The sequence below is a fragment of the Habropoda laboriosa genome, unplaced genomic scaffold, assembly GCF_001263275.1.
Source record: "Habropoda laboriosa isolate 0110345459 unplaced genomic scaffold, ASM126327v1 scaffold84, whole genome shotgun sequence".
NCBI lineage: Eukaryota > Metazoa > Arthropoda > Insecta > Hymenoptera > Apidae > Habropoda > Habropoda laboriosa.
The window spans coordinates 1,878,098-1,902,571 of NW_017100202.1; the positions used below are offsets into that span (position 1 = coordinate 1,878,098).

Here is a 24,474-nt window from a genome sequence, read left to right on the forward strand (position 1 = left end):
TTTCCTCCTTTGCTTTCATTACAGAGTTACCAGCAATCTTTCAACGAAAACGTTATCCAAGTGGTTGGTTAACGTTAAGTTTGTCCTCCTCGAAATATTCCGTCGAACTCGAACCGAAAGATTGGAATTTAAATTGCAAATTAGAAACTTCGAACGTCCTAAGTTCATCGAGGGGTAAGTTCTCAAAGGGTTAAGCATTTTTTTATTTTTCTCGATGAGTAGTACAAGCTCTGAAAATCTTAGACGCTTCTTTTCCAACACGCCGCGTACGCCACTTGACGATATATTTCAAGAAGAGCAGCATTGTTTCCGGTCACAAGGATAATGCGACTCGTTAGCGATGAAGGCGTCTAGGGAGCACGCGAAAACTGGACCGAAACGAGCCTCGCGAGATCGATTTTCACCTCTCTCTGTCAGGGGTGCACGGATTTATCGACGGTTTGAATGCCTCTACCGCGACTCCCCTCTCTTATCGTCCATTTCCCCTGTCCGCTCTCGACGGAACGACGTACAAAACGCACACGACGATTCGTGTGTAACCGACTCGTCAATTTTTTCGCGCACACCCCGAAGACAGTGTTCTCTCCCGAGTGACGTAGGAACCTGTTCCCGTTGAAAATTCCGCCGGATGACACGACGAGGCGCCGCGGCGGAATACAAATTAGCGAGGGGGAAGCTGGAAACACGTCGGAAACGGACGTCTGTTGAAGCAAACGCGCGTCTAGTTTCCGACGGAACGATCTAGAATTTCAAATGTGCCGACGAAACGGTCTCAGCCGGAGGACAATATCGTTTTCTGTTAAGTAAACTTGCACAGATGTCACGTTTCCACCATATGTTACCGAACCGCTTTTACTTGGTCGCGTGCGCACGCCGCCGTCGCTCGGTTTGCGTTTAAATGGCGAACGCCGGTGAAATGACACAAAACAAGCGTGAATTTTTCGGGATATTTGGCAGCTGATACGGCCCTCCACCTTGTCCCGCTGCCAAATCGCCGTGACCCAGTGACCACGTCTCGCGAGTAGTCGCGTTGCTCGAGGAAGGAGTAGGTTGGACGAAGGTGCTAGTTTTCTTGCTTAGATCAGCTATCTCTGATTTTTCTCCTACTTCGGGACGCAATTTCGAGGACACCGGGAAGTATGGAAATAAGGGGTTGATTTATAGATTCGTTGCTGAAGTAGGAAGTTTGGATCAGGTACAGTGTTTTCTGATTCATAACGACGTATGTGTGAAACGTTTTTCGCCCAAAGTTTCCAAGTATGTACAGTATGTGTGGCAAACTTTGTCCACCTCGAATATCTCCATTATTTCAAGTGGTACACGGAAACATTAGTCACGGAAGTTTTACGATTGCACGAGAGACGTAACGTAGCGGAGATAGCAATAGTTCCTTTACACTTTTTTCGCAATTCATTTCCCTGAGCTATTTTTTCTTTTATAATTCCTTAAAAACGAATAACCGTGCACTCAAACACTTTCGGAGTTCCTTCATCATCGACCTGAGGGATCGAATGTAAGTGAAACCAATTCGGTCGAAATTTCGACTTGTCACGCATTTACACAGATATTCAACGTGAAGATTACCAATTTCGAAGTGCTCAGGTATAAATAAAAAAATGCTACGGTAGATACTTGCACCATGAAATTGACAAGTGAAACGGCGAAGGATTGTAAAAATTGTGAAATGTGATTAGAAAGGAAGGGGAGTTGAAGGAAGAGTTTTTCTGAAAGGTTCAGGATAGTGAGCGTGTGCGCGCGCGTGATGCATTGTTCAGCGAGCAGAAAACGCTGAATACGGTGGAAAACAGCGGGTTCGTGAGGCGACACCGTTGAACGACACATCGGGGAAAAATATTTGTTCCGGTTCGTACGTCACCGAGCGATTCTTACGTGTTGTGGGCGTTGCGGACTTACGAATCGAAGTATGGCGGTAAAAAAAAACGCCAATGACTCCGCTTGTGAATGGCGGTCCGAGCTTTGAAAGCATCCTCGCCACCAGCCGAGACTTCCGGTTTTCCTCCTTTAAAAAAGCCGACGTGGATATGTGCCAGGCTTCTCTTCCACCCATCGTCCACCGCCACCAAAATCATCTCTCTTAACGTGGACCAAGCAACACGTCTCGAACGACACGAGATCTCCTACCGTCCTCCTTTCGTTATAATCTGTCTTCGTTACGCTCGTTCTCTGGCTTTTCGCGTTCTTCCAACAACTCCGAACAGATTCGTCGCGGGAAAAGTAGAACTCGCGCCTCGGCCCGTATCGAAAGAGCGTTTGGAAAAATCGAAGCGACATCGAGGCCAAGAAAGTTTCGTGCTAGATTGCATTGTCTGTGACACTTGGACGATGAAGAATGGAATTATATAATTTTCTTGTTACTTCCATCGATACGGTAAGACTGATTTAGATTCCTTTTCTCCTTTCGAGAGATTCGAGAGTTTGTTAAGTGTCAATTTTGACTCGACGTATTCAAAAATTCCTATTCTTTCCAAATTTAGGCCGATTTAAATTCAAACTTTTCAAATCAAAAAACCTTGCATAAACAAAGTTAAACTCAAATTGAAATGAAACTATCAAGAATTATAAAATTTTAACGAAAGCTTCCAAAGGACTCAAATCTTAATGGAAACTTAATATTTCCAAAATTTTTGAAAAACCGAAATGTAAGTTCAACTTTAAACACTCTTTTCTGCTTAAACTTCATTCGTTCTCCTTCCGCAATATTTCAGCAGACCACGAAAAATGCCGCGCTCCGTTGGAATACAAGTAAACGCTATACCGTTCGAAAGAGCACCGAATCGAAGTTCGAAAGTTCGCCATTTATACGGCGCGCGAATATCGCGGGATACGGATTTTCTCCCCGGAAGTTCGATTAAACAGCGTTCACGATTGCTCGAAACAATGTACCTGGATTCTAGGCAAACACCTGCGGGCTTATCCGGCCGAAGTTTTCAGGGGAAACTTTTTCAGAGCCGCGGGCAACGGAAGTTCGTCTTGAGATCTCGTGTCGCTAAGAAGTTCTGCTTTTCTACGAGCAGCGCACGTTCTCGCCTTTCCCCCCTTTTTCCGTTCATTTTCCCTGTCCCATTTTCTTTCCCTCGACTCTCTCGATGTCCACGGGGTTACTTCTTAGTATAAACGGAAATTCGAAGCCAAATTGCCGTGGAACATTCTCGTACACGTGATGCGGTGGAAAGTATAATACATCGTCGATCATGAGTTTGAGACCATAAACGTTGCTGTCGTTGTCTTAACAATGCAAAACTGGAACAAGTATCTCGTCCAAAAGGAATTTAATTTCTTTCACAGTGAAACAAAGTTAAGATGGAAATTAGAATATAAAATTGTTTCCTTTGAAGATTACTTTAGCCTTCAATTTTAGTAATAAATCGTACTTGTTACGTGACAAATCTATAATAGACAGAATTTTGTGTCGGTAGAATTGCAAAATCGACAACTCTGAAGTTCATTTCTCTCGAACTTTCTATCGTCACTCTGCATATTTACATTACTCGTATTCTCGTCAAATTCAAATAACGATACAAACTAAATTAGAATATCTACGAAGTTCTCATGCAAGCAACTAAATCCTATGACAAAAAACCAAAATGTTCTAAGAAACTAAGAAATTTCAGCATAACAGTAGTACGAACTTAATTGTCTCAACCAGTAGGGGAAATATCGCAGTTCTAGTAGTACAAGTCTATGATTACTCCTACGGTCTTGCGTGGAACGTATTGATCCTGCGTAAAAGCGATCCGTTTTCGCCCATCTGCCAAGCTAGACACGAGGTCTCAAACCCACGATTGCCAGTGCACGCAAAAAACGACGCAGGTAAAGAAGAATCAGAAACGAACGATATCACGGATGTTAACGTACCCATATGTATATGCGTCTGAATGTACACACGTCAATATTATATGTATACATTTTCCGACTGTATATACGAATGTATATACGTGTACGTTCGTAGATATGTGCATGCTGTGCGAGCCAGGCTCCAAGTGACGTCAGAAAATAGGTCAGGATTTAAGCTCGATTCACACGTTCCGTCCTCCCGGAATTGCGCCGAGTGTCCTCTCAATTAATCGAACGTTAACTGTCCGTTAAAAGAAGCTTACCGGGAGGAATTCTTTGGCACGTTTCGTCCAGAGAGAAACGTCTCATCTTTTCACTATTTCATTTTTTCTTTCTCCAAGAGAATCGAGATTGAATCCCTGCAAATGTTACGGAGGACAGGTGAAATAACTATGCAGTACAACATGCGTAGATTCTGTCGTTACGGGTCCACTTCCGCTTTCATTCACGAAACGTCCTCTTAATCGGGCAGGTGAAGTGCCGACCTTTTAAACGAAAGCTTCTCTAAGGACGAAGGTCCTTAGGAATTCTCGCGATGGACAAGCTGCAGCGCGCGGGATACTTCGTTGTGAAAGCGAGTGATACTTCAAAGAAAGCGAATGTATCAAATAGGAACGGACGAAAGTGGGTTTCTTGGATCTTTCATGTCGATTCTATCTCCCCCTTTCCTCCCGCCGCACTCTCGCACCCTCTCTTTACTCCTTTGTTTCTGACTTCTTCGTTCAATCGTCGAGCGGATCTCGAAGATTCGATCTCATCCGAAAGGAATTTTCTCTAACGTTCCGACAGAACTAATCACGTGTCACGATCACTCTTTCTTTTTCTTTCTATGCACCTACACAGCCAATAAAGTCACCGTTTCACAAAATCATACATTTACAACACATCTATCATAAATCACCCAAGCATAATGAATTGTTACACAATACCACGATGAGAAAAACGGAAAAATAAACGGAAGATTTCGCCCCAAATTTGAAACACATTCTTTGAGATCCTCTCGGATGAACAAGGGTCGAGAGTCTCAAACTGCGATGCAGACACATTGTCGAGTATGCGAGGATTTGACTGTGGAACGAAGTTGTATCGAGTAAATTAGGATCACAGCGTACTTGGCCTGAGTAGGTTTTATCCCGTGAGCCTCGAGGTCCTTCTCCAGCTGTCGTATCCTAATCCTGGCCATGTCCAGCTCGTGCTTCACTTTCCACAGGTGCGTGTCGCAGATCGGGTCCCTGCATCTGTGGTATCGCAGGATATCCTGCGCCTCGTAGACCGCGCCACGGAAGGTCAGCGATTTTCCCATGCTCTTCAAGAATATTTACAAGCAGATTCACTGATTGCAATTAAATTACATCGATATTATCGTTATTACTATTACTGCTACAAACAGAAGAAAGTCCCATTCGTGTCTAAAGAGGTTGCAATTTTTGTACAGTGTGTCACTTAATTGCTGAATTATAACGGACACCTAAACTACTATTAATTTGTATGGTTCAAGGACGTGCATTCAGCGATAATCAAAAATTTTCAAGGTTCCCTTGAAATCATATTTGAGATGATTCTAAGATCGTAGACAGTTTTTCGCATCGTTAACACATTGGTGACGGAGCATTTGGAGCCGCGCTTAACATTTCAATCATATTTTTCAAAGAAATTCTGAGGAACGTGGTAAATCACTTTTTCGTAAAACGTATAAAATTATTTGAATTCGTGAAATTAAGCATTTCTGAAGACAAATTCAATCATTCGTAGCGTTTCATAAATTCATTTTCAGCCAGATACGCGGAAATCTCAGTGAAGTATTTCCACGTGATCCTCGAGTCAAAATTGTGTCAACAAAGGGACGAGTTCAGTGACCCCGATATAACTGATCAATGTAGAAAACGTGTTTCGGAAACCGTCAATCTCACTACTTTCTTCCACCGTGAGTATGCAAATAATAAAACAGGTGAAAAATTGGAACGTAATAATATTTGGTCGGATGTGATCGATGCTCGCAGCGCGAAGTACGTATATACATAGATTATGCAGGCTGGAAGCGGCTTACCAAGCTGAAAAGTGCGCAACACCCGCCGCCGTCGCTTCGCGCCAGATGCTGCCTGACGTACTTGAAATACAAATGTTCCAGTAGCAGAAACGCCGCCGCAAGTAGAATTCCCATCATCAATAAGAGAAACGCGGACAAGAACTGCTCCAGAGCCAAGGGATCGCTGCTCTTTTGTACCTCTTTGCCAGGCTTACACGTGCCCGTCATCCAATACCTTCTGAGACGCTCCAAGTCCCCTGGAATTTCAGTCTCCGCGTTTTAATGAGAAATGTACACAGAGGCGTGAACAATTGTGCTTTTAACCAGCGTGGCGTTAGTAAGATCGCGTTGAAAGAGCTTTACATTTTGCCGGCAAACGTTTCTTCGATAGAGTTCGAAGGATTGTAATTAGGATTAAGGCGCTGAGAGATTTGAAAGGTGTTTAGGTGAAAATATTTTATTCCACGATCTACTTTCATGGTTAATTTTATTGTGTACGTATGTTGCTTTCGCTGTAACTTGGTTTGGAGAAAAAAAATAACGGAATATTCAAGGACAACGAAGTTTGCGAAGGACGAAAAGATTAGAGAAATAATGGAGGGTAGAGGTTCTATCTGCATCCGTGGCGTGAGAAACGAAGCAAAATTGAAAAGGTGAATGCTGCTTTCATTTGCGTTGGAAACTACTTTCCATGCAAACATACTTTCCAATAATATTTTTATATTTCTGTTGAAGTACTCTTTTAATATTCCATCACTTTATACTTTATATATTCATATAATAAAGTGAAGTTTTCTTCAAATTTCTTTCATCCGCTTAGAAAACAAGTCCAACGCTCTTTCAATGATACAATGCACGAACGTATATAGATACCGTTATCTCTGTAGTCGAGAAGGCGTTTGTTAAACATCTGCAGGTACTTGGAATTCCTCGAAAAGGCAAGACCATAACCTGTCATGGCATACCAGGATCCTACGGTCAGCAATCGGCAGTCTTCATCCTGCGATACCAAATAATCCAGAACCGTTCCGTCGTAGAAAAACGCGTCCAGCTCTCTGTAGCAAAGGAAATGACGTTGCTAAGAAAATTTAGAAACTTCGGAATCGTCGAATCGTACAGTTGATCTTCCGACCCTTCAAACTTTTTCTTTTCAGAGAAAACGAGCTTTCAGTTTTATCTTCGCTGTACACCTCAAAGTTTTACCCGAGAGAATCATCCCTCTGAGAAGCTGTCTTGAATTTACTTTGCCGATTTGTTGCTTCTATTAATTACGACGAAAATCTTACGTCGACATATACGATTTACGTTAGACAATTGAAAAATGTATCAATTTTTTTGTTTTAACAAACGTTCAAAAGAAGTAGAAGCGTATTGGATATTCCCCTGCGTTTGCTTGAATATTCGATATTGAACAATACAAAGTTTAATTAAAAAATCTTTAATTTAAGTTTAATTCAGGAAAACACTGGATTCGATATTTTACATTTAATTAGGAAACTGCTTCCAACGTTTCTATTAAAAATCCCATCAACTTCCGAATTGCATCCTTGAACACCACCTTTGCTCTTCCAGCACATAACACAACCACCAAACCAGTCGTTGAGACGAAATCGAAGGGAACTTGCTCACAGAGATTAGGCGAGCAACTCCCTTCAGAAACTTCGATAACGAGTTATGTATGTACAGGGTGAGTGAATAAGAAACTGCCACATGAAATAACTCGTTACTTCCAGATTTGAACAAAACACACTTCACACGAAATTCATTCTAATTTATTGATAATTTCGTCTAAAATTTTCTGAGAAAAATTGCAAATAAAAATTGAAGTTCATCCTGATAGCTGGGAAAATGCGTCCATTCGACGAATATTATTAATTACAATGTGTTTCGTTTCACATAAAATATATTTGAATAAAATCGATAAATTATTTCAGATAGCAGTTCTTATTAGCCCACCCAGTATACATAATGCGTGCAGCATTGAGCGCGGTTTAAACAGCGCATGACTAACTTCTGACACAACAGGAGCTAGCAATTTCAGGAAAATCCGTGATACTTATTGCACTCACCCGCTGATAACCGCCTCAACGCCCTCGGCCACATTGCTTTTGTTGAACTTCCTCATGTAAGAGTGCATCTCTTTGAAGTATTTCGCCAGAGTGCTGTCCGTGTGGCTCCAAGGCATAGTGCCGAATTTGTACATGGGCTTGTGGGACCAAGGTTTCGCCAATCGAGGATCATCCACGCCGGTGAACTCGTGAAACTCCTCCCTCGTGATCATGAAGGCGGCCAGGTTGGCAGTGTATATGGCAAGGAACACCACGGCGAACAACGCCCATACGTTCGTCATAAATCTGAGCCATAAAAGTGTGGGTAACTTAGGGTAGAGAGTGTTCAATAATGTAAGTAGGGATACGTAAGCGTGACAAATTTTTAATAATGTAAGTATGGATAAGTAAGCGTGACAAATTTTTAAAACTGTAAGTATGGATAAGGAAGTGTAAAGAATTTTCAATCATGAATAGACTTCCTGCGAGAGATCAGGGAATTAAACACCTAAACTTACGATTTTCAATTTTTCACAACAAAGGACAATTCTTTATCTTTGAAAATCGCGGTTTGCTAAGAAAGTATGCAAAGCGAGTGTCAATTTTGTTTAATTATTTTCTATCACTTTCCATATTGCATTATCCTTTCCACCACGGCAAAAACGTAGCAATGAGAAACTGATTTCTACACACCCAGGAAATAATTTACAAAAGAATAAAACTGATCATTTTTGCAATATCCAAACGAATTAAGAAAAATATGAGCGTTAAGAGGTTAAAGAGAGAAGCTTCCCACAAAATTCAAAGGGAGTACAGAATATACCAAGCGAACGTATCCACGAATTAACTTATTTATCACTGCATTGTCATAACCTCTTATCACGACCCTTTACCAGACACGTAACACGGCGCAATAATTACACTCGATCCTTCACACGAAGCGTCCGCATACTCCATGAAACTTTAACTCCGGTGCGGGTAATCTCGAGCTGCACAGGTCGGTTTGCCCCGCAAACGTGCACGCAGATATGCATTTGGAGCTGGCGCGTACCGTAAACCGTGCAAAATTTATTAATCAATACGAAACCTAGCAGAATCGCTAACAGAAACTGCGTTACATCGCGACGACGTTCGATCTCACGCTGTCGTGTCATCGACGCACATTTCTCACGAGAACAACGTGTTATTCTCACTTACTTCCTCCAAATAAAAAAAAGTAAGGAAATAGTTACTTAAAATAATGACTCAATACCTTACTCAAAATTTCAAAAAAATGGCTAAAAGGAGTTTCTCTGCCTACGATTTTTTCCAACTTTCAACAGCAGAGGAAATAAGTTAGACGTTCACCATAAGTGGGACACCATGTGCGAAGAATTTCATCGGATAACGCGAAATTCGGGAAAACGGCGACTTTTCGATGTAATTCATCGTACATCGCGGAGATTAAGTGAAACGTCTGAATTCGCCGCTCGGCCGGTTCGTGAAATAAAATGTGCATTTTTCACGGTTAATGCTGCGGCTGAATACAGTTTCTTGGCACGAGAAACGCCCCGCCCGGAGAAGATATACATGTATATTCCCGTACCGCGAACCCGTGCCATAATCTAAGACACTGCCTTTTTGATTTAAACCACTTGCCGCCGCTTGCTCTGCGCGCACGAATTATTCCATGCTGTTGCGCAACCACGAGACGTCGCGACGCGTCGCGTACAATTTAATTGGCAAACTTACGTTCACCTGTGTAAACTCCGTTGGCAAAATAATTTCAGCTCGAGTATCGCTTGCGGTGCCTGAAATTTATCGAACAAAGGGGATTTAAACCTTCGAACTTTATCTCCGCGATCTTCCCTAATCTCCGAAGGATCGCGTGCAAAATGAATGCGAAATTTACTCGCACGAACTTTCAAATCACCGTGGAACACATTTTGCAAATAATATTGCAATCCGATTTATTCAAGAATGAATTTCGATATTTCTCATTATTCGATTTTCCCATTTCTGGTATTTTTCAACGCACCTACTTTTTACACAGAGGAACTCTGATATTTGTGCGCTGTCACGAAATCTTCCAGGAAGAGTAGACTCCCGTGTAACGCGGTTAATTCGTCACGCGTTATAGGAATTCGCGCTGGACCAGAATGTTTCTCGTATAACGCGAATAACCTGAAGTATTACGTTTGGAATGATTATTGCCACAGACTTTTATTGTCTGTTTTATCAAATAGGACAGTTTTTTGAAAAAAGTGACAAGAGAAAAAGTCGGTAACGATGAAGGGAACAGTGTAATGCTCAACTTTTAACACGTTGACTGCCACGCCGAAATCACATGTTTTGCTCAGGACGCCACGAAAGTATTTTTATTATTCTAAGCATATAATGGCAACATAATAATTACCCATGGGGCGTTTATCTTTCTGGTGGTCACGCCTTGGTGCACTCGACGACACTTGATAACTATTTTCGAATATTTACTTACACCAGGGCCGTCAAATATATCTATCCGAAGAAAATTACGACATGAGATGCAAGAAAAGGAAGGGCCAGCATACCTGGTGCGAAAATTTTGCAAGTTTTCGAACAGAGATTGCTAAAAATCGGACCAAAAATGTTACCACATACTGCCCAGATTGTATCGTTTGAAATGCTTTAATACAATACACCGGTAGACAGAAGCTTTGATCAAAATGAATCTCTCATTTTTGACCTTCTAGTAAAAATTTTTAATCGTTGAATAGTGCACATTTTATTTCAAAGTATTCTCTAGTCAGCGATGATGTTCAAAATTCATTAACTATCAATGTTCGTTCAACTTTTACTATTATAACCATTTGAAGCACTCCGGTCACCGATGACCACCGTGGCGCTACAGGAGAAACAATCTGCGGTCACATATGACCACCGTGGCAGTCAACGTGTTAAATACGGGGAATTCCTGTGTTTTATCATTTTGCGAGTTTTGCGAGTATATATGAAAACAGTAGTCGCAAAATCTCTTACGCGCTATAGTAACTCGCGTTGTACGGGAGTCTACTGTACAATAAACTCGAGTTTGCACGGCCCGATCATCTCACAGTTCACCGTTAAGAAGCTCCAATACATCGGGCACAATTGTTAAAGAGCGCAAAAATGTGGTGGAAAGGGAAAAAGGACGAGTTGAAATTGGTTCATGAAGCACGCAAATGTACAAAGCGCATTTGCCGAGCGTCCGTGAAGAAAATACACTTTAACCAGGTTTCGCGAGTTCCCCCTGTCTCCCTCTCTCTCTCTTTCTCCATTGTTCTGACGGATATGATTTACGGCGAAGATTTTAATTCCGATAGAAATTGTTTTACCGACCTTGCTGTGAATCCCCTGGGAGAATCGATATGGACAGCTGCCTGAAATAATACGGCCCAGACCAGCCAGTACGTACGACAGAAGGAGAAACGATGGTTCGGCGACGGATTTTTCTGTAACAAGGAAAAACCAGCCTCTTTCTCATTTATCTCCAACCGTTTCACGTGCTTGGCGTAGCGATAACGATGCAATAATAAGAAAACGTTATATTCTATCAAGAGGAACTGTGATTCATGCGGGGAATTTAGAAGTAAATAAAACGGCCCTAAAACGGCCTATAAAGGATAATTTAGTTGGGTGAAAGTTCTGTGTGGTTGTGCATAGGTGATTTGAAATTAAAACACAATTTTATGTTAATTATTACTAAATAAATTGTCTGTCATTTGTATTGAATTTTTGTGCGTTTCCATTGCATCTACTCAAAGTATCTACTAAAAGTATTACAGTCTCTTCTGTTCCCATGCGATTAGGTGAGATAGAAGATTTAGTAGAACAGATCTTACTGGTGCGCGTCTAAAGTGGTACAACATAAAAATTTCAAATTTGATTGTATTTCAAAGCGAGAAGACAGACCCGCGAAACAATATACCATTATCCAAAGACTTTTGTCGCTACCTGTGCACACGTTGAATGAAAAAAATCAGAAACAATCGCGTTCGCGAACGTGAAACGAAATCACAATCGACGCTTTAAACAGCAGGTTCCATTGTCGGGGTGGGGAAAAAATAGAGCAAAGGTTTTTGTCGCTCTGGAAGCTCAGTTGCAGTGTGCAGGATGCACATGGAGGGGCGAGAGGAAGCTTGTCGCCCCACGATCAATCTTGTTCTTTTCGATGCAGTGCGACGGAGGTGTGAAGCGTCGTCAAGATTAACGATATTTTCCGACGAGTAATTTGCTCTATGGGGGTTTCGTGCTCCGTGGACGGGTAGACATACATAGGTAATAAGAAGCGAAATTAATAATACCGGTATCCGCGCAGCGCCTGAAGGGTTTACCTTCATGTTGAAACCGGATGGTGACAACCATTCGAACAGCAGTATCATAATTGTCGCCACGTGTATGGCCACGATGCCGACTAGCATCCAGGACGCGGTGTCGAACGGTTCTGTGGACAATCAGTGTTTACAGTGAATGAAAACATCGCGACAGTGGGTCAAACGTTATTCAGTTGAATATTTAAAATCATCTCCGTATTTCAGTTTTACGGATTTGTCGAATTGTCAGCAATTGGACATTTCATTTTTCATTTTTCTTTTTAATTCAGCGACGTACGGGAATACTAAACTTGACATTTCTGGAAATTAAAGAATTACTCTGAAGAATTTTTTTTTGAATTTTGGGTCAGTAATTTTTTTTGGTCCATTTTACCGGAATGAAAATTATGTGTATTTGTAATGATTACGCGAGATTAGCTGACATTACGTTTTACAGTGGCAAGTCCATAAAATTTCAGCCCGACATTTACGTACAGCGTACAGTCGAATAAAACCGAACGATAACGTTGATTTATGTCTTAGCGAACTTTTATTGCCGACGTTCCTTCGGTAATTTCGACGAAATTTGGAAGGAGCTGCACGTTAATCCACAGTTAGGACGCGCGTAAGGTAAATTTCCGTTTTGCACGGTAATCTAGTGCATCGTTACTATCCTCCTGTCTCGTGGAACAACATGCTCGTAAACCACCATCTTAGAGAAGGATTCTGGGCGAGCGGCATAGTCAATTCCAAGAATTGACCGGCGTTTGCCTAGAATTTACTATCCATTCTCTCTGGCAGAATTATCCAACGGCGAATTTTCGCGAAATCCTCGAAATATCTGGGATCGAACGTTCCGGAAATTTGCAGAAAATTTCGACCAAATTGAGTTTCCGCCAAGAAACTTTCGACGTTCAAAATACCATCCGATATTTTTCATAGATTGCGGAAATGTATTAAAAGAAAATTGATAAAGAATTGTCAAATAACTGGTGTTATGAAAGAATTACGTAATTAATTTATTATCTTGTTGGGTGACGGTATTAACTATCTGAAAGGGTTTGCTCGCTTGAATGCCTGATAAATTGCTCACCAAGGAAGGCAGTGGGAGATATAATACCAGTCCTCTTCGCCACTATAATGGCGATACCAGTTTCCATGTACGGCACCGTGAAATCGACCACGGCTTCTCTTTCGGAATTAATCATTAACGACGTCATGACCATGTCCGTCTTTCGGTTCACAAGATCGGCTATCAAGCCGTTCCACTTTCCATTCTACAAAATCAGACACGATTAAATGAGTAAAACACATCCTTTCATTTCTATTCTTATCACACAATCCTATCCAAAATTATCGCACCGTGAAATAATACGGTTAACTACAATTACGCTGGTTTATGTCGTTTACAAGCCTATTTGGAAAGCTCAACCCTGGAAAACCAACGTTAATTCTGTGCGACACTGACAAAAAAGTATTCGTATTTCTTTTTTAATTTTGTTAACGTTAAAATTGTAAAAGTTGTTTATTTCAAAACTTGCTTAATAGAAAAGCATAGTCCCTTTGGACGTTGAATTTCCGCACGTTAGTGTGCCAGGTTTAAATACCGCACAAAACAAAAGAGGGGCATCAGCAGCTCGAGGACACTTTGCCGCCTCGATACACTTCGATTGTTCATTCTCTGCGCAGATTCTGGGTTAATGGACACGGTCGCAATTACGTGTGAAATTAATCTATATCGCCGTTCCATCGATACCGTCGCGGAGCATTAAAACCTAAAAGCTCGGATTAAACGGGATTTGCCGTATCGACGCGTTCCAACTTTCAAGACGTTCTCGCGCTATTTTCGCGATTATTGAAACTAATCCTTCCCTCCCCCCTCTCTCGCGGATTAAGATTACTTAATTGGTTTTATAGGAAATATCCGTACGACCTATTAACGTTTATCCAGCTCCTTAACGAAGCTCTTTAAGAACTGGAACTTGCAGATGCGAGAGAACACGCTCCGTTGGAAAAAACTTGATCGTTTTTAATTGGAAGAATTGTAAGTGAAGTGCACTCTTTAGACAGATTGATACGACTTATCGGAGAACATTCGGATAATTATTGTTCATCGGATGAAATTCATCGATGCTCTCTCACCTCCAACGTGCCCCATTTGCCATCTTCCACTCTGACAAGCTCGTAAGTGAAGCCGATCTCTTCGGAGAATTTCTGCAGAAGGTCGATGCAGAATCCGCTGCAGCACTGATAAAAGCTCTCGTTCTTCTGTGCCGATTGAATGTCCATCCTGGAAAAAAAAGCGTCGAACACCGGTAACATCGTGGTCAACTTGCCCGCGGGAACGTTTTACTGCACGATCGTTCTACGATCATCCCTGCAGTGAAATATTCGTTCGGGTTCCCGAGAGGGGATGCCGAAAGGGAGGATACCTTTCGGTGTTATTTGTCACGGCTAACGAATGGAATGGCTTAACGTCGTGGTTGCTTTTTGAATGTTCGTTCGTTTCGAAAATTGTGTGTTTAATTGCGTATCGTCCAGGGACTTTGGAGAGATGGGTTTCTGTTTTGGGAAGGAACGGTTGAATAATTTTAGAAGATATGTTTTTGCAATGTGCGTTACCAAGGAAAATTTAGAAATTCTGAAGTTGAAGAATTTGAAATTTCGAATTGAAAATGAACGAAAAGCAGCTTTCAAGCTTGATGGCTATGAACAGGAAATCGTCGAAATGTGGAAAATGAGGATATTTTCTTGCAAAGTGTTTTACAAAGTAAACAAAACACTGAGATAAATATATTAAAAATTTAGAAATCCAGGAAGTCAAACAATTTAAAATTTGGAATTAAAAGTGAGTGAAAAGCAGCTTTAAAGCTTAACAGTTACGAATAGGAAAGCGTCGAAATATAGGAAATGAGAATATTCTCTTACAAAGTAAACAAAACACTCAGATAAAGATACTGAAAATCGACAAATCGCGAAGTCGAGGAATTGGAAATTCTGAATGAAAAGTTCGTGGAAAGCGGCGTTGAAGCATAGCGGTCACAAATATGCCATTGATAGGAACTTTTTCAGTTTTCGAAAGCAACATCGGGTGTTTGTTCACAGCACGGTAACTTCCCAGACATTCCATAACACTGCTGAATTTACTCGATTCCAGTTTACATCACGACTGAAACAAGTAGATTAACGTCGCTTCTGGCCAAGTCGTGCAATCTGGCTGAATGCGAGTTGGATGGTTTACTCTGGTCACACCTGCGCGTGACAAACCCGATGCTCGTTGTGTATTGTTTCCGCAGCTGGTGAATAACACTCGTTTTACGTGTTCCATTGGAGGGCGTGCTGCTGGGATAATCGATCGGAAGCTTTGCATTTTCGAAGAAGAACGTCGAGAAATCGGTTATTCCATCTTACATAAATAATACCCCGCAGAGATATCAATTTACATAATTGGATATTAGAGTTAATTTAGATCCGAAACATCTACAGTTTGTGCAGTATACACACAGACACGAAATTAATATCTGTCAGTGGTTCTGAAACTGTGTCAAATCATCTTCGAAATACACGTTAATCGATAAAAAAGAAATGTAATTTCAATTTAGCTCAAATAATTCTCACAGCATGGAAATATCTCGAGAAAAATGACGGACAACTGAAGACATCTTGAAGTAAAAGAATTCGATAAATTCGTGAAATTCAAGAGATTAAATAATCCATTAAATGGTCACACGAAACTGGAACACCTGAGTCACATTTGTTAAACGAACTCTCGTAGCAATTTGTTATTAACCATTCATTCTTCGAAGTATTTCCCAGAGAATTGTATCGTGTCCACGTCGTATAAATCAAAATCGTCGACCTGAAAACGCTATTGAAACCAGCGAGAGAATATTTAAACGCAGGGTAAAGGGGTCCGTTGTGGAACAGGTATCATTGATCGTTGAGTGATGCTCGTTAATCGGAAGATGTCCATGCGACGTGAATGTATCGTAATTAAGCCAGCGCAACGGACGTAATTGTCGAATAAATTTGCCAGGAAATGGACGTTAATGATGGACGCCTTAGACAAACGAAGAAGCAGCATGTGCCTCCGGGACTATTATGACAGAATTTACCTAGTGGCGGGGACGAAGCTCGCAGGATACTGCAATAACTGGTGTTGAATATATAGTTTGGCTCTGTGTCAACCACGATGACGTACCGAGATTCGTGACTCCTGTTTTGCTAGATGCATGAGCAAGTAATACCAGGTAAATACACGATACACGCGGTATGAATGCTATTACAATTTCATTCAGGCTGATCGCTCAAGTCAAACAGCTGAAACTGTTATTATTTATTATTTACATAGCAATATCGTTGTAAACTGAGTGAAAATTAAAATATTTTGTCAAAATATTATTTCATACGTTAAATAAAAATTGAAATGTTTTATTAAAATGTTATTTACTCGTTTATTAATTTAATGGCTTTATTACGTGCAAAGAAAAAGAGTGCACAGAGAGCAGAAGAATAAAGAATTCCGTTCCGTCGCGCAGGTACAGAACGCGTGGGGTCTTCGTTGACCGGGTTTATGGCACGCTCGCACGAGAAGGTTACTTTTGAGAACAAAGACGCTTCGTAGCTCCGCGAAAAAATAAGTCATTTCTTACAGAACAATGCCTTTAGAATTCCGACTTTCCGCGTCCGCAATAACGGAAGACGTGTCATAAACCAGGTATTTCTGAAAGGTCAATCCACACGCGCGCATAACGGCACTCTCGGCCGAGGGTTGACCTGGCGGGAATTTCCGACGCGTCACGGAAGGACAGCGAAGATGCCACGCACCCGCAGGTAGGGCTCCACTCCTTCCAAGGAAAAGCGCGCTAAGGGCGCAATGGAAGGGTGGGTGACACCTAAGGTGCACGTTGATTGGTAATTTCTGCGTACGTGAAAAACCAATCAGCGTGCCTTTCATGTACTTGGCGGGGGAGTCACTGGGGACTTCAGAAAAATTCGGGGATCGAGAAACACATTCGCAAGGATTCTCTCGTGTGAACAAGACATTCTCTGCGACGCGACAAATTCATTCTTACGTTCGAAAAATTCGTAAAAGAGACCGCTACTATTCCACAACATGCTAATTCTTTATCAGGCTCGTGAAAGAGAATTGATAATGTGCAAAAAAATCAGAACATAGTAATTCCTGGACACAGGAAAAAAGTTAGAGAGAGAATGCATAGATTCAATCCTCCAACTCCAAACTCGAGAAGATCGTAGAAATGTCTTACTTGGAATTTCGCGAAATTCGCGATAATAGCTTCATTGTTACGTTCGAAAAATTCGTAAAAGAGACCACTACTATTCCACAACATGCTAATTCTTTATCAGGCTCGTGAAAGAGAATTGATAATGTGCAAAAAAATCAGAACATAGTAATTCCTGGACACAGGAAAAAAGTTAGAGAGAGAATGCATAGATTCAATCCTCCAACTCCAAACTCGAGAAGATCGTAGAAATGTCTTACTTGGAATTTCGCGAAATTCGCGATAATAGCCGGAAACATTTGGGCGGCAACATAAATACCGAAACATAGAATAATTATTGGAACTTCTCTTCCTTCAGCGTACAATATTTACTCTGATTAACGCAAATTTACCAGGAGAAGCGATAATTGCAGCAAATTCGCGGTGTAAAAGTAAACAGAGCCAAGATACCTTCTACTACCATAAGCACAACATTCTCACTGCGGCAATATCACAAGTTTACTTTACGACGTCTTTCCAAGACGATGCATACACGTATGTATTTATACGTATACAGTGTGACAGGCATGAAAAGTACCCCCGAAACATCGATTTCCCTCGTTTTCTGCGAGTGAAGGATACTCCTCTCCGAGGTTTACGCGTGTATTTCGCGACTTTCTTGGCCAGCTGCTCGTAAAATCTTGCGTAACGCGTCTACTACCATAAGCACAACATTCTCACTGCGGCAATATCACAAGTTTACTTTACGACGTCTTTCCGACGTATGTATTTATACGTATACAGTGTGACAGGCATGAAAAGTACCCCCGAAACATCGATTTCCCTCGTTTTCTGCGGGTGAAGGATACTCCTCACCGAGGTTTACGCGTGTATTTCGCGACTTTCTTGGCCAGCTGCTCGTAAAATCTTGCGTAACGCAAATATATCGGTACGTATACGTTAGGCACAGCGACAGGAAGTTCGTGAAGGGGTTGTTGCAACCGAGTTTATACGTTACACGTACGTACATCGAGATCTTTATGCATTGGCCGTGTAGTTTCGTTCACGCCATAAAAGTTTATGGCATTTGTAGGGGTTGTTAAACCTTCGACGGCCACGGTTCCCGGTGAATTGGCATTTTTTCAAAAACACACAACCGAACGAAGTATACTCGGTGTAGTTTGTCGGCGTGTAACCACCGATACAGAGAAATTTTCTACTTTCGTATTTACGCGGACGATTTCTTTTATTTCCCTGGAAATCTTCGTCGAAGTTTGGATTTTATAGTGTGTGTCTTTAAATTTGGAATTTTGTGGGTTTGTTGGGGGAACGAGCGGACAAGGTTGTCGATTATTGTCATCGAAATGGATCTGTAGATTAGGCTAATTAGTAATTGAAAATATCACTGTGTTTGGTTGCTGGATCGGTGATTAATTAAAGTCTATATTAATAATGAAAAACCTAGTAATGATCAATTTCTTAATTAACTTATCAAATTGTACCTATTTTTTCAGAGATCATAAAAGAGTGTCCAAAAAGTTTGAAACTTTAGCATCTTTCCCAGCAGTCTGCTTTTGTGCAATTATAGTAAGTGAATTGGATATAGAGTTTATTTTTTCTTAATCCAAATTAAGTGGAAGCTTCTTAAAATTTAATTCCAAACTTTATAACAGGTTAGAATTAACACGTGTCAAATTAGCCTACAAAAGGTTATCGCAATGCTAATTAATTATATCATTATATCACAGTAATGGTATTACAAAATTCGTCACCAAAAGTGTCTCAAAAATCACGTCTTTCACATGAAAAATTTTCAATTCCACCTTCATTTAGATTTCCAAGGCGTGCTGCTAAGGAAAACGCGCAACTTTCATGTATTAAACTCCGTTTCCCCCTTTACTTCCTCAGAGAGATCTCACACATGAAGGTCTAAATATAAATAAAAAGCGCGGAAACTCGTAAATTTTTCTACCCGTGCGAGCTAGCACGGGTTAAACTAGTCTCCGGATTGAAATTTCGCTCGACGGAGAATCTAGAAACGCGATTCGAATCCAGCAAGACTCTCTTCGAAGTTGTTCACTTGGCGAAAATTGAAGGGAGGAGCCTCGCGAAAAATGCTACGTCGTTCGAGTTCGAACTTCCTCCTTCGAGGTTGCATCCTCGTAAAAAAAAAAAGAAGAAGAAACAAACAACAGCGAGAGTAGAGGAGCAGAGGTTAATAAGTTACACGGAGGAGCAGGTGTGCAAATTTTCCCCTGTGAAAACGCTCGTTTCGAGCACTCTGATAACAGTTTTACGCTGAAAGCGTAATTCACTCTTTCATGCGGCTCGAGTTTCATTTCACTCCGAGTGGCAATTGTGTAACATTGAACGTTTTCTCCCACTTTCATTTAGCCGAGAAACCAGCAAAGTAAGTCCGTAATAATATGATTTTTATATGTCCACCTTCTCCCTCTCTCTCTCTTTAACTTTGTATTGTATGTATTCGATTATACTCGTTCTGGCACATCTTTCGTTTCTACCGCGCGGGCACAGCGGGAACAATTATCTTCCTTTTCTGCTGGCATCCCGCCATATCATTCCCACTTGAGAGACAAAGAGATTCTATCACTATTGTACGCTTTACCTCCGGAGGACTGTTTGGCCCACTAAGCTCTTTCTAATGTCACGCGAATTGTGAATTCAACGAATTTCTCTGTTAAACGCAGCAGAAAAGAGCCATCGAAAGAATTATAAATAGGAGACATTGTTTCTTGGGAAATGTGCAATTATATGTCAATATGTACGCAAGGAGAATTTCGAAGGAAATAAATAGTGAAGAATGTATTGCAATTTTTAAGGGACGAATATACGTTGAAATTCGGAGTAAGTGAATTGTTCTATGCGATAAATTTGCAATTTCTCGTTTCAGTGGGAAATGTTTACTTTTAATAGGGGAAGAAGGAAGAGGGTGAAATTTAATTTTTCGAGCCGTAGTTTCTGAAAAACCTGGCCGTCGCATCGCCTGAAATCCCATATAACTCGGTTAAGGTCTCGATGGACTTGGCGAAACTCGAAATCTGGTTAGCCGCGCGAAACGTGGTCTGACATCCTGGATTGACATCGGCAAAGTTCACTGAAACTAACCAGAAATCGCGAAACTTGCAATTTTTAAGGGACGAATATACGTTGAAATTCGGAGTAAGTGAATTGTAAATATTTCTATGCGATAAATTTGCAATTTCTCGTTTCAGTGGGAAATGTTTACTTTTAATAGGGGAAGAAGGAAGAGGGTGAAATTTAATTTTTCGAGCCGTAGTTTCTGAAAAACCTGGCCGTCGCATCGCCTGAAATCCCATATAACTCGGTTAAGGTCTCGATGGACTTGGCGAAACTCGAAATCTGGTTAGCCGCGCGAAACGTGGTCTGACATCCTGGATTGACATCGGCAAAGTTCACTGAAACTAACCAGAAATCGCGAAACTTTGACAGACATCGTTGAAACTATTCAAATCCACGCGAACCACGGTGCACTTGATCGAAGTGCCAACTTACGTTTCTGGGTAATAAAGATTGACCAACGGATTAACGAGATCCAACGATACCTGGCGAAATAGAGCCAGACCGAGCTGTTCGATAAATTCTGCTGACGAGACTTATGAAAATTTGAAAAGGTTCGAGGATCAAAGGGAACGAACAGAATCGGACTACTTGGAAAAATTGTACAGAGTGAAATTTAGTTTAAGGTCCGAAATAATTGACAATATAAATTTTCGGCTCGATTTCGAATTCATTAGGAATTTATGAAAACTGAGAAATTTAGATATCTGTGGAGATCAATTCGGATTTAACGTCAATTATCGAGATGAATAATGGCACTCGAAATAATTTTGAAGTGTTAAACTCGTCTCAAGATTTTAGAGAATTTCAGTGGATCTGTGAGGGGTTAATAATGTTTAGAGAAATTGCATGCCGCCCAGTGGCGTCTAAGAACACCTACTTAGACTCTAATAGGGTTGAATAAGATTTAACTGATCGCATCGAGTAGAGTTCCCCCTGAATCTAATAAACTGAAACGTGATTATAATTCGATGGAATTTAACGTCTTATCCTGTATTTAACAACTATCCCACTTCGATTATGTGTAATTTAGTATTTACTATAAATTATCAACAATAATCTGCTCTAACTCCCCTAATAGTATACTCTAATTAATTACCACAGACGAAACGAATAAAATTGACTGTCGAAGATTTCCTAAATATATTCAGACAGATTCGTCCTATTTGGATCTATATTTACGGTCGCTATTTTCGTTGATGAAAGCGCGAAAGGTACGAGGAAGTGTCGTCGATGGCCAATTGCACGGATATCCGAAAACCGAAGAAGGTACATCGAAGTTTGGAACTGGAAACCCGAAGATAGCTTGCTCTCTTCACGAGTAGTTCAGTCGACAGTAACAGACCACAAGTCTGCGTGTGAAATTTGTACCACGTGGAAATTCGGAAGTGAACTTAAGTCATCTCAACTTTCCGTTGTGTCGTTTGGGCGAAACGGTGGCTACTTTCACGATTAGCGTGTGGATAATTGTAAGTACTTAAATCGAAGTCTGTTAAAATTGAATTAGGTGAAAATCGTTAAATTACAAATGTTGCACGTGATAATTTGTTATTGATAATTTAAACTTGGATATTTAGAATTTAACTGTTTCAATTTGAATACCTTGAATTCGATCATTTCGATCTAAATACTTAGAATTTGAATATTCTGAATTTGATCGAGAATCACACGAGTCACATGAGTAGATCGAGACCGCAATTTCAAATATCATTGAAACGAAAAATTCTGCGCAAAAATAGTCTCTTTAAATTCTACGAGCTGGCTATTACAACAGTTTAGTCGATCGAAGGAATCGCGGAATCAATTCTCTTGTCGTTTCGACGGATTTCGTGTGAAATGGTATCTGCTCTGGAGATGGTTAGTGTTGCGCTGAAGAACGGAAAACGGCATGGAAACCGGAAGAGGAAGTAACCCGGGCGTTGGAACATCCACGAAGCTGACTCGTGGTCGATGACGTGGAATGCAGAGGCAGGAAGAGCCTCGAGGAAACCATAAAAGACCCTCTATGCGTGTAGAATGGAAAAGGAATATCGAGAAGCCAGGCTTTTCAGTTGAAAGGGTAGTTCGTGGTATCGAAAATGTGTCTCATACGTGGGGTGTCTCGTTGCGAATTTATCGTCAAGTCAATTTTATACTCTGCTGATAAAACTAACGTTCAATACAATTTTCTCGAAAATTCCAAGATCTCGATAATTAACTAAGGAAATTCATATTTACATAATTATACTGTATGAAACAGAGTGTGTACCGTTCGCGTACCGTGCTACTGACGATTTTAAGAAGAACGCGGTAATCACGCAAACCGATTTGGAGAAGGGTGATTCTTTTTAAAGTATCCCGAGAAGGTTCACCTTCTATCGTATAATTAAACTAATCAATTTTAACAGTAAATATATATACTGTCGTTGTGGGTGATGTATCTGTACTAACTGAGAAATTGTGGCGGTGGTTGAGAATATATTTGGTATGTCGGAGAGGGTGTGTTTTAAGTATACATGATGATGGGTGGAGGTTGACAAAATTCGACTTTAGGGATTGTGGCTGTGGAAGAAGTGAGCTGATGGTAGGGGTGACGAGCTGGCGAGCGGTGTAGACAATAAAGTCATAAAGTCGGTAGATCTGGTAATTCATGCTGACTAAAATGCCGAAAGTGGAAGTGAACGGAGACCTTTTCCTTACGCGGTGCTGCGACATCGGTTGGCCAAACGTCTTTATTGTTGCTACGTGCCTTATCGCAGAGTGTCCAGGATTTGGGAAGAGTAGGATTTAGCAGATGGTTAAAAAATGTTAAAATGAGTTACGATTCGGTACCGAACAGAGTGTAGTTGAGTAATATTCACTCTAACCGAATGTAAATACACTCTATTAGTAATGGAACTAATTGTCAACGACAACACGTTTATACAACCGAATTAATCATCGGAATGCGATTAAAACTAGAAACTCTCAGTCTAGTCAATTATAGAGAATTTCAGTTATCGTAACATCCGATGGAAATGTATCTTCTCGTGGAACATCGACCGAACATCATTTTGATTATCCGTGAAACGGACAAGGATAGGTACAGCATATGTTTGAGAATTCATGAAATATCTCCAGCCCTTCTATCCTGTATACCGATGCAACGTAACAGATGACGATTTCTCATTGCATACGTCCAAGCGATATCGAATAAATTAAACCATTCACTGTGCTATTTCGTCCACGACGGCAATGATAATTGCCGGCACTAATAGCGAATAATTGTGCACTTTCCAAACATGAGTAATCTTGCGTGTTTCGTGAGTTGAAGATACCAGAGGTGGACAATTTTTATATTATCGAGATATTTCATTCATAATATTGCAAATGATATTCTTTGCAAGATGAAATTGGAAATGACTTCTTCACATTTTACACATCGTACTCTGCAATTTTGAACTTTATATCGTGTTACATATTTCGCAGATTATTCTTCACACTTCATATTTTACATTTAATTCATGAAAACGTTGAAATTTCTCGATTTGAAGTTTCCAAGCTGATTATCCACATGTGAACGTTGACCTTTGGTAAATGGAAGCTGATAACAGAGAGTTGGCAATTGGAAGTTCATATGTGAAAGTTGAACGAAGAAACTTGGGATAATTGTAAGTTCATCACAGAAAGTTCACAAGTGGAAGTTCATAATTCACGACGAAACTTCCTCGAACAATCAGACGTATGCAGACGCTTTGTTCTTCAGAATCTTTGCTCTATGAGCACCGTTATTCTCCCTTAATGATGTTTGCTTAGTCTGAGTCCACATGCTGACACGAAGCTCCTAATTACGATTCAGCGTGCGTGCCGGCTTACGCATGCGTTGTCTGTTGAACGTGTGCGCTAAGTGATCATTGTGCAATGCGTAGTGCATCGCAATTCCAAATGAACCG

The 24,474-nt window shown here is 40.8% G+C and overlaps 1 protein-coding gene across 1 annotated transcript in view; it reads right to left on the minus strand.

Annotated features, from left to right (window-relative positions):
* Positions 1-24,474, minus strand: part of LOC108570452 (glutamate receptor ionotropic, NMDA 2B-like) — a 151,778-nt gene that overhangs the window by 3,087 nt on the left and 124,217 nt on the right. Inside the window, 10 exon segments of the mRNA XM_017932314.1 lie at positions 1,915-1,935; positions 1,937-2,020; positions 4,968-5,161; positions 5,903-6,138; positions 6,755-6,936; positions 7,951-8,235; positions 11,266-11,378; positions 12,231-12,370; positions 13,333-13,516; positions 14,382-14,529. Of these exon segments, the coding sequence (XP_017787803.1) occupies positions 1,915-1,935; positions 1,937-2,020; positions 4,968-5,161; positions 5,903-6,138; positions 6,755-6,936; positions 7,951-8,235; positions 11,266-11,378; positions 12,231-12,370; positions 13,333-13,516; positions 14,382-14,529 (1,587 nt within the window).